Genomic DNA, 10,979 nt, shown 5'->3' with positions numbered 1-10,979 from the left:
AAGCTCTTATCTAATTAAGGACATTCATTAGGTTCAAAGAGTGTCTGTGCTTAAGGAATTCCAATGCGGCACACACTGAACTCTTATCTCATTCTCTGAGGTATAAACTTGGTGTGCTTTCTTCAATAAACTAGTTCTTGGTTTCCACTTCAACATTGGTGTTGTCTGATGTTTGAGGAGTTTAGCTTTCTGTCCTAATATATTGGTTCCGTCCAATAATTAGGCAGGTTTGGGCTGAGGACACTGGAATTCAGGTTCCAGCGGAGAGGAAGCTGATTTCTGACAGAGGTACCCAGTCGGGTTACAAGGCGGTCCGTCACACACAGTATTATTATTGGATGGGAATGGTATTGTCAATAATGCCAATTGTATTATTATTATTAGTACTGCATGAAGCATCTAAATATTTACTTGAGTAATTTTATATTTTTTTTTATATACAATATTCTACCTATATACCTTACATATATATATTATTTGGTTGTACTTATTGACACATATTAGTATATTGTGGGGAACCCCAGGGGTACACATGCGTCTTCAACACAGTCCGATATAAATAAGCAGCTTTTATTTCATCCAGCGGTAACAGAACAAACCGCTTTCTTCAGCAAAACGGTAAAGTAAAAGGCTTTCCTCAGCAAACATCAAACATAACGAAAAAGTATTTCAATAAGATTGCACTGAAGCCACCTCACCTAAGTCCTCACTGTATGTTTTTTTTGTGTAAAAAAAAAATTGTAAAATAATGAGGGGCTTTGTTTTAGCACAATAACAGGTTCGGGATAGTTAAAAGGATATTCCATGACCTTCAGGGACTATTTAAAGTCCATTGTAAAGTTAAAAACTACCGAAAAACACCTTAAAGAAGAGGTACTGGGAGAGTAAAATGTTCTGTTCCCAATACTTAGGGCCCAGCGGGCACACAAGGCCACACGAATAATGTGTCAATACATTATCTGTGATGCCACCACCTATCCCTACCTTGTATGTGATGCTTACAGACTCCCATTCCCAACATACTGCCTGTCTAGGGTTCCTCTTCCTTGACTCTATAGCCGCCGTGACCTCACACCACGTGCTGGGAACTGGAGACTGCACATGGTTCTTGGATCAAATCTCAAATGTCCTTGAATCGAATCCCAAAACCAGGACACTATCAGTATGGACCTTGCATGTTCTCCCTGTGCTTGGTGGGTTCCCTCTCACACTCCAAAGACACGCTGGAAGGTTAAATGGCTCCTGTCTAAGTTGGCCCTCGTATGTGAGATAAGGACCTTAGATTGTAAGCTCCTTAAAAGAGAACTATGGGGTTACCCCATAGTTCTCTTAAGGGTCACGGGAGGACACAAACTAGCCTCCTCCCATGACCCAAAGCTCAGTATATTGCGAGCTGCAGCTCGCGATATACTGAGAACGCCGCAGCCGGAACAGATTCCGACATTACTGTCGAGATCCACCCAGCTGCGTGAGAGACAGCTGGCTCTGCCTTCCTAGAGGCAGAGCCAGCTGTACCCGCCCCCTCCCCGTCCGTTCCCCTCCCCTGTCAGCGCTAGTGGATCGGAGCGGGGAGGGGGAATCCCTGCAGAGAGCCGTGAGTGACAGTCACCACTCTCTGCAGGGACAGGATCGAGAAGTGAGCGATCTATTGAGGCAACGTGTGACAGTTTAATTGTCACAGGTTGGCTCGAACTATGAGGTTGAGTGATTTTCACTCACCTCATAGTTCTCCTTTAAGGGCGGGGGCTGATGTGAATGTGATATAATGTAATAATAATAATAATATGTAATAAACAAATGTAAACACAATACAGAAACATTGTGTTTTCAATGGTCTGCTACAAGCTCTCCCATGGGGGTGGTGTATAGCAAGATCCAAAGCCCAGGATTTGTTGGTCTCACTTCCTGGGGTCAGAGCTGGTGGATGTCAATGACAGCCGGCATTTCCGGCTTTGAAAATCGGTTGTTCTTTGTATATATGCATGTGGAATAAAGTTTGAATCTCTTTGGAAGATCATCGTGTGCTGGTTCTACAGTTTTTATTTCCAGTCTGGGCCCTCCAGAGCTGATGACTCCCAATGGCGTTCGGACAAATAGCCATCGTCCCAGTGCTGTATTAAAATGGCCCCCGGGAGTCAAGTGGTTAAACTGAGGAGACCAGCAGATTTCTGGTGGGGCAACAGATACTTTACTTTACTCAATTCTGCAATTTGTTTAAAAGACTAAGCATGGGGAATGTTGTAATAAAGAGATTTGCTGTATATCTGGTTTTTATTTTGCTCAGTAATAGACTTTAATGAATGTTGTACAGAGGAACACAACTGGGACCCAAAGGGAGTTCTCCTCACTGTACCGAAGAGACCTCTGTGTGCTTCTCAGCATCCGTCCCCAGTGAAGATATCCCGATGTATGAAGAGAGGCCGGGAAAGTATAAAACATCCTTTATAAATCATTATTTATTATCATTGCAGAGGAAATGCTACATTTTGCCACTGTGCCCAGGTGCAATGGTGTCAGTGCATTGAGGAAGTCCATCCTATGGGCATCTTCACTAAGTAAGTTTACAATGTTGTAGATGGATCTGGTTATTAGCAGTGGGATAGAACTTCAATATAGAAATATAGATTTTAATTTTTGACCATAGGGACCTTTTAAAGAAGATAAAAAAGGAATATTTCCTAATGCAGATGTGAGAAGACTGCCATGGGAGCCACCATTGTCTCATATATTGGGCACCTACTAGCTTTAGGCTACTGAGGCTAAACCTATTCAGCTTCTCTGCAGGTGAGATCATTTCCTGATCTTCATATACACAACATTAGAGAGAATGGGGGCTTTTCGCAAGAGGTATTTTGATTGGAAGTAAAGCTCCCTATACTTAAAGCTGAACTCCGGGTACAAAAGCTTTAATTGAAATATATTCTTCAATAGCCACAAAGGATCTAAATCTACTTTGTGGACATTGAATGCCTTTGCCAATGTAGCAGTGACATCATCATTACCATCACTGTACATAGTCTGTGCCAGCAAGTATGTCAATCGACTATTACATAGTTAGTCACATAGTTAGTCAGGCTGAAAAAAGACACAAGTCCATCGAGTTCAACCTATAGAGATACGGAGAAAAAACTAAAAAAGAAAGAGAAGAAAAGTCTAAACAGAACGCTATGCCTACAGCTACCCCCTGTTGATCCAGAGGAAGGCAAAAAAAAAAGCTGAAGAAGTATTTAATAGATTTGCCTTCTCTTTGTCCCCAGTTACCAACTCTGAGTTATCTTTTAAGGGGCCGACATGCTCAGACCTGATTTTTACTATTAATATATTTAAATAATTGTTTTGGGTTAATCTTGCACTTTTTTGCAACCTGTTGTTCGTTTTGAATCTTTGCAAGCTTTATTTCCTTTTTACATATTTTATTATATTCTTTGTAGCTTTCAAATGACAACAGTGTTCCTTCATTTTTTTAAACACCCTTTTCTTATTGTTTATGGCTTTTTTAACATTGGATGTCTGCCACATGGGTTTTACTTTTAGCCTTTTAAACTTATTGCTTACTGGAATATATTTTGCCGTATGGTTGCGAACAATTGTTTTGAAACATTCCAATTTTTGTTCAGTGTTTTTTGATTAAAATATTTCCCCCCAGTTTAAGTCTTCAAGAGCAGCCCTCAGCATGGGAAAATTAGCTCTCCGGAAGTTAAGTGTTAAGTTAAATGAAATCATATTATGGTCACTGCTACCCAGATGTTCTTTTATATGAATATTTCTAATAAGCTTGGCATTGTTTGAGATTACCAGATCCAGCAGAGCATTATTTCTAGTTAGGGATTCTACAAACTGTACCATAAAATTATCATGTAATAAGTTCATAAATGTCCGCCCTTTTACTGTTCCAGCAGTGCCATTATGCCAGTCAATGTCAGGATAGTTAAAATCTCCCATTAATACTACTGTCCCCGCCCTTGCAGCCCTTTCTATTTGTTTAAGGAGCTGAGTCTCTATCTCTTCAGTAACACTGGGGGGCCTGTAACAAACTCCAACAATTACCTTTGCGTTATGCATTCCAGTATACAACTCCACCCATAACGCCTCAGCACCATCACACTCGCCATCAACAAAGTCCTCTTTCACACTCACTTTAAGATCACTTCTCACATAGAGACAAACCCCCGCCACCTTTTCGTTTTACCCTGTCTCTTCGAAAGAGAGTATAACCAGGAATATTAACAGCCCAATCATGTGAAGAACCAAGCCAAGAGTCAGCAATACCAATTATGTCATAGTTCTCCTCATGCACCAAAGCTTCCAGTTCTCCCATTTTGCTATGCAGACTTCTGACATTGGCGAACAAACAATTCAAGCCATTTTTACATTTTATACGTGTAATTGCTTTATCTTTTGCTGTAGTAAAATCAGTACCATCATCTCCAATGTTTGTGTGCAACATGGGAATTTCCTTATCCAGTTTGATTTCCCTCCCCCCATCTTCCCCTGTTCCACCCTCCATTATAGCCTGACCCCTGTTTGACATATCTGCCCCATTATATTCCATCTTTCCCTCCCCCCTGAATCCTAGTTTAAATACTCCTCCAACCTTTCCATGAACATCTCCCCTAGCACAGCAGCCACCCTTCCATTTAGGTGCAGACTGTCATGGATTGGGACTCACAGGTATGAACTGGAGTCATGTATGTGGACCCTTTCCACTACACTGGCGGGGACACTCAGAGAAAAGGGTCCAAGCAGTGTAGGCTGTGGGGGCGTGGAAGTGGTGCCAATTAATACAATATAACGCCACGCCCCTAAACGCGGGGGGGGGGGAAGTTTAACAGCGATCGTGGTGCGTTCCAGCAGCTACCGCTCTGGAACGCACACGCTTACGGTGTGAACAAGGCCTTAGTATTGCACATAAAACATCCCCCCATTAAAAAATACAGTGTTCGGGTTTGGTTTGAAGAAAAGGTGGCAACCCTATAGTGGAAGTCAGCTAAGGCTGGAAGTTCAAATACAAGGCAGGGTGCTGCAATGTGGAGTAGGTGGCATGGGATGCTGAGTAGGTGGCATGGGGTCCCTAGGAGCCAGCCCGTATTCGTCAGAGCTCCTGATGGTGGAGATGGGCTTGGCTGCGTGCTGAACCCAGGTCACAATCCCTAGGTCCACCCAACTCGCATAACAGGTACAGGGTAAAAATCAAAGGTTAGGGACAGCCTGTAGACAGGGATTTCCAAGGACAAGCCAAAGGTTTGGTACACATGAAAACTTCCAGGAATTCTGGGTAAATCACAAATGGGGGACTCGGCAACTAGCTTGGGAAAGCATTGCTCGGGCAGCGTGCCGTTCGCTGCCCTGAGTATAAATAGAGACAGGAAGAGGGAGGATCCACAGGATTGGCTACAAGCAGACTGCACTGATTGGCCAAGAAGCTGCATAAGAAACAGCAGGAGAGGTCGGCCAACGCCTAAAGCTTGCAGACAGGTGCAAGAGTGAGTCAGGTTCAGAGCACACGTCTGGAGGACTACAAGCACCAGCACAGCCCTACATGCCTGCAGAACCAGGGGTAAGAGGTATGTACAGTATATACTTGAAGAACTACAAGTAACAGCTCAGCTGCAAGTCTGCAGCTGAACTGTGACACAGACCATCTTTAGCATATAGGTTGTACCCCAATGAAAAGTCGGCCCAGTGCTCTAGAAACCCAAAGCCTTCCCTCCTACACCAGGTCTTCGGCCATGCGCTTAGTTCTCTAAGCTCCCGCACTATAAAAGCCAAAAGGGAACAGAGCACTACCTCCGTGTGTGGAATTGTTTATTGAAATAGATAAAACAAGGGATATATGTACTCACAAGCAAACGTTTTCATCACGCTTTAACAACAAGCAAGAGACTACACTGTCTGTTAACCCAACATAGTTTCTGCCCGACTATGATGATACTGATGAAGGAGGTGTGCCCCTGAAATGCATCAATCTTAGCTGACTGCGGCCGGTGGACAGTGATGTGACCGGAGGCAGCTGTGGTACATAGTCGGGGCGATACCATGTTGGGTTAACAGACATTGTGGTCACTTGCTTGTTGTTAAAGCGTGATGAAAACGTTTGCTTGTGAGTACATATATCCCTTGTTTTATCTATTTTAATAAACAATTTTACACACGGAGGTGGCTCTCTTTTCCCTTTTGGCTTTTGTGGTGGAAGCTCCAGAGCCTTTAATGAGCAGCCCCTCATGTTTGTGTGAAAATCTGTGAAAAACTTTGATTATTCAACAGCGAGTGGATTGTTCAGATGGCAGCCATTAGCGCCAAGAGTAAATGAAAACGTTTTGGGTTCACACCTTTCAATGCAGGTCTTCCACCTTTGTTACATACAACAATCAACCATCATGTATAAAAAAATGAGCAAAACACATCAACGTGAAGAGCTCCATTTAAAACAATGACTAACCTGTATCCATTCATTGATGTAGGTGTGCAGCTAACAACCCGACACTATATTGTTCTACAATTGATGTAGGTTATTCTTTATTGGTGGGATTCTTTCTTTATTTTAATTAGAGATGTTGAAAAGGTGGCACAAACATTCTCATAACTGAGTTAGTTCAAAATCAAAATCTGTTTTATTTCCAGTTACAGAAGTGAAGAGTTGCTTTTCAATCTTGATGATTTTAATCACTAAGTAACCTTTTTTAGGATGAAGTTATGAAGAAATAACCATGAGCCTGTTGTTTCATGTTAATGGGTTTAGGTGCCTCAAGATCTGTTCCTAGGTGAACCTTGTTGGTAAAAAAGATGAAGATAAATTCATACTCGGCAGTATTAGAAAGATCATTGGTGAGCTGATGAAGACTGGCAGCTCATCCCTTCAGTAAGGAACTGATAATTTATACAAGTTCTGGTACTGACTGATGTGGAACAGTTTAGAAGAACGTCAGCTTCACCTCACCTGGTCAGATGGATAACCAAACACTCATCAAGGACTTTCAGATTGTTGCATTTTCAGATTCACCTAAACTTCATCATGTATTTTTCTCTGTCTTTGCCTTGGTCTATCTGGTTGGGCTATTGGGGAACATCCTCCTAATTACCTGTGTGGTCACTGATGTCCACTTACATGTTCCATTGTACATCTTCCTTAGCAATCTGTCTTCAGTAGATGTCCTTCTCACATCCTCCACTCTCCCCAAACTGATGGATATTTTGTTGTCTGGGAATAATCTAATATCATTCATTGGATGCTTCACACAATTGTTCTTCTATTTGTTTGCAGCCGCTACAGAGGACATTTTGTTGTCCTGTATGGCATACGATCGGTACGTGGCTGTCTGTAAGCCTTTACACTACCAACTGATTATGAATAAGACCAAATATGTTCTTCTAATACTAAGTACTTGGATGTTGGCGTCTGTCAATGCCTTATTTTTCACATTGTCCATATATCAGATGAATGTATGCAATTCTAACAAAATCCAGCACTTCTTCTGTGACATAAAAGCCTTTGACAGAATCGCGTGTTCCCACAATAGGTTTCGTATCATAATTTACTTTGAGATTGTTGTGCTTGGGCTCTTCCCGTTTATGCTCAGTCTATCATCCTATGTGAAAATCATTCTGATTATCACCAAAATTCAAACCATGAATGGAAGATGGAAAGCCTTCTCCACCTGCTCATCTCATCTGACCATCCTTGTTACATTCTATGGAGCCGGTACATGTATGTATGTGGTGCCTCCATCAGGGGACTTTGAGAAGAAGGACTTGATCTTCTCTGTTATGTACACCGCAGTGACTCCCATGTTAAATCCTCTGATTTATAGCTTAAGGAATACAGAGGTGAAGCAGGCAGTGATAAAGATGTTTAAATAGTTTTGATCTAGAAAACATTGTACATTTTAAATAGAGGAAGTTCTATATTTGTGCTGTAATCACACTGGCCAGGATTTTTTAGTTTGTCATGTATATAACATCTGGTGTTGGCAAGGTCTGGAATCAACTTAAAGAAGTGCGTGCTACATGAGTTTGTGGCAAATTTAAAGCATTGAAAAAGTCGAGCTGTCCTAAGATCATTCTCTGCAATTTTCCAGAGCTGTTTTTCTTCTCTGAATTTCCTTTCAGGGCACCAACCTCCAAGCGACCTTCTAAGTGGACTTCTTGAGTAAGCTTGAGTCCTTCAAGAGGATGTGTCAATGGGCAAATGCAGCACACCTTCAGTGCCATTTATACGGTGTCCATTTAAAGGGCATACACCAGGTTCTTTCATTCTCCCCCTTTAATTGGCAGTCAGGAATCCAGCAAAATATAGCTGATCCCATTAATAATCTACCAAACCACAGTCACACTTGTCAGGAGTCAAGTCACATGTTGTCAGGGCCTATGTCAGGGCCTTACTAGTATTTAAGAATTTTAGGATCTCAGCTGCGGAACTAGTTCTACTTGAGGGTATGAAGGGGTGATTCAGTGGACGGTCCCCCAGTACACCTAGTGCGGTAGGGAACCGGAACACATCATATACCCCGGCGTATGGTGTGGCAAAGTGTACGGGTGCCGAGATGGACAGCCGTACAGCAGGATCAGGAGATAGAAGGCAGTATAGGCTATGATTCATTAGCTGATGGGATTTGTAGTTCCCAAGCAGATATACCCTAAGGCAGTGGCACACAAATGGGGATCTCCACTCAGAATTAGTGAAGTAGCTGCCAAAGTATGGGAGAGAGGTCCCTAAGTACTTGCGTCTTTGATATGTTGTTATACCAGCTACAGACTATAAGCTTATAGTGACATCTTCTATGATTCCTTCCACAATTGTGAGCAACTATATAGGTACAGTCCTTCCACAATACTAAGCAACTATATAGGTACAGTCCTTTCACAATACTAAGCAACTATATAGGTACAGTCCTTTCACAATACTAAGCAACTATATAGGTACAGTCCTTTCACAATAGTGAGCAATTATATAGGTACAGTCCTTCCACAATACTAAGCAACTATATAGGTGCAGTCCTTTCACAATAGTGACAGTAGCTAAAGTTATAGTAAACGGTTAAGGTTTCCACAATAGAGGAAATTCAATGAGAGTATGTAGCCACTAAGGCATGGGGAGGTATCCCCTGGTTACTTGCGGTTCTGGCGTGGATGACTAGCGATGGCTACTTCTGTTGATGTGAGTGTTATGAGCCCACTGCTGCCGAAGCTGTGCTGCCGTGTCCCTAGGCGTCAACTGCGGGCAGAGGCTCCTGTAAGACAGGCTGCTATGGCCGATGCGGTACACAGGGTCCTCGCTCGACGTTCCACAACAATAGAGCGCCGAGTGAGTGACTCACCTGTGAATTTGAGGAGGAGTTGCGGTCAGTGGGAGGAGCCCGGCGTGACGTCACAGAGGGGACCGCGCGCCGCTGGAACGAAGGGACGCGCTGGATGAGTCTGTGACACATGTCAAAGTTGGGTGTCAGAGTTGGCAGTCACAGTCAGTTGTCAAAATTGGTTGTCAGTTGTCAGAGCCAGGAGTCAGTCGGTTGTCAGAGTCAGTTGTCATAGTCAAGAGTCAGAGTCCATTGTCTGAAGCGGTTGTCAGGGTAGGTTGTCATAGTCAAGGAGCCAGAGTCAGTTGTGAAAATAGTTTTTCAGATCTTGGAGTCAGAGTTGGTCGTCAGAGTCAGGTGTCAAAGTCGGTTGTCAGAGCCGGTTGTCAGTGTAAGGAGTCAGTTGTAATAATTGGTTTTCAGAGTCAGGTGTTGTCACGTACCAGAGTGGAGACTGATAGTTGAGGAGGCTTCTCTTGCAGCTCATGTCCCTCAACCCTGAGGATGGGAACAGAGGAGGAGTGACAGCGAGCTGCACGAGTGCCAAGGATGTGGTAGACACTTGTGACAAGTAGAAAGTCCAGGATCTGGAACGGAGGCAGGTCAGACAGAGCTGAGGCCAAGCTGTGCGGGCAGCAGGGTACTTGAAGCAGAAGACAGGAGCGACATTCAAATGGAACCCAAGGGTCAAATCCAGCCGAGCAGCAAAGTACCGAAACAGGAAGCAGAAGGAAGTCCAATGAACAGGCCGAGGTCAGGAGGCAGGCATCAATCAAGAGTGGTCAAAGGCAATCCGGGTCAAACACAGAAAGCAAGTCAACAAGGCAGAAGCAAGGAACACAGGGAACTGGCTGAAGATCATCCAGCAACTAAGGATATGGCAGGCTGGTTCATATAGGCCAATCCATTAGCAGGAGAAGTGTCACTTCCTGTGCGCCTTACATGCGCACGTTTTCGTGCGGAAGTCAGTTGCACGCGGATGCGCATTAGCACGCGGTTTCCAGTTACTTGGAAAACGGGGTCATGCACCTGCACAGAGGTGCTTGGTGTTTTACAGGTGTAAAGGTCAGTTGTCAGAGTTGGTAGTAATAGTTGGGGGTTAAGAGTCAGTTGTCAAAATGAGTTGGTTGTCAGAGTCAAACAATGAGAGCCAGGTGTCGGAGTCAGGAGTCATAAAGATCTATTAAATATGATGAGACATTTCAAAAGGAAACTTGAAACAGAACATAAGGAGCAAGGAGAGGGGACAGAGTTTAAAACGCATCTAGCAACTCTGACACCTGACTGGTGACCCTGACACCTGACCTATGACAGGTTTTCTGTGGTTTGGTGGATTGTTAATGGGATCAGCTATAGTTGGCTAGATTCCTGACTGCCAATTAAAGGTGGAGCATGAAATAACCTGGGGTATGCCCTTCAAATGGACAGAGTATAAATGCCTCTGAAGGTGTGCTGCATTTGCCCATTGACTCAAACTCTCAAGCTCCATTAACTCAAGCTCTTATAAAGGATACAAGCTTACTCATGAAGACTAATTGGAAGGTTGCCTGGAGGTTGGTGCCATTGAAGGAAATTTAGGGATGTAAAACATCAGATCGAATGATGACCTTGAAGGAAGTTGAGCTATGTCCTAAAACAGACACCTGACATTTAGCTTGCATTTAATTTTAAGATGCTTCCGAGTTC

General features: G+C 43.3%; 1 protein-coding gene across 1 annotated transcript; it reads left to right on the top strand.

The window, feature by feature from the left end:
• Window positions 1–6,945: 6,945 nt before the first annotated feature.
• On the top strand, window positions 6,946–7,857 carry LOC108800411 (olfactory receptor 1-like). The gene has a single exon (XM_018572394.1). The coding sequence runs from the start codon at window positions 6,946–6,948 to the stop codon at window positions 7,855–7,857; it is 912 nt and encodes a 303-aa protein (XP_018427896.1).
• The last annotated feature ends 3,122 nt before the right edge of the window (window positions 7,858–10,979 follow it).

The sequence above is a fragment of the Nanorana parkeri genome, unplaced genomic scaffold (genome assembly GCF_000935625.1).
Source record: "Nanorana parkeri isolate BGI_ZX_2015 unplaced genomic scaffold, ASM93562v1 scaffold2018, whole genome shotgun sequence".
Classification (NCBI taxonomy): Eukaryota; Metazoa; Chordata; class Amphibia; order Anura; family Dicroglossidae; genus Nanorana; species Nanorana parkeri.
This window is presented reverse-complemented; position numbering and strand designations above follow the sequence as displayed.

What these genes read in the sequence shown, in the direction of transcription:
- LOC108800411 (XM_018572394.1), top strand. Translation starts at nt 6,946, where the DNA reads ATGGATAACCAAACACTCATCAAGGACTTTCAGATTGTTGCATTTTCA.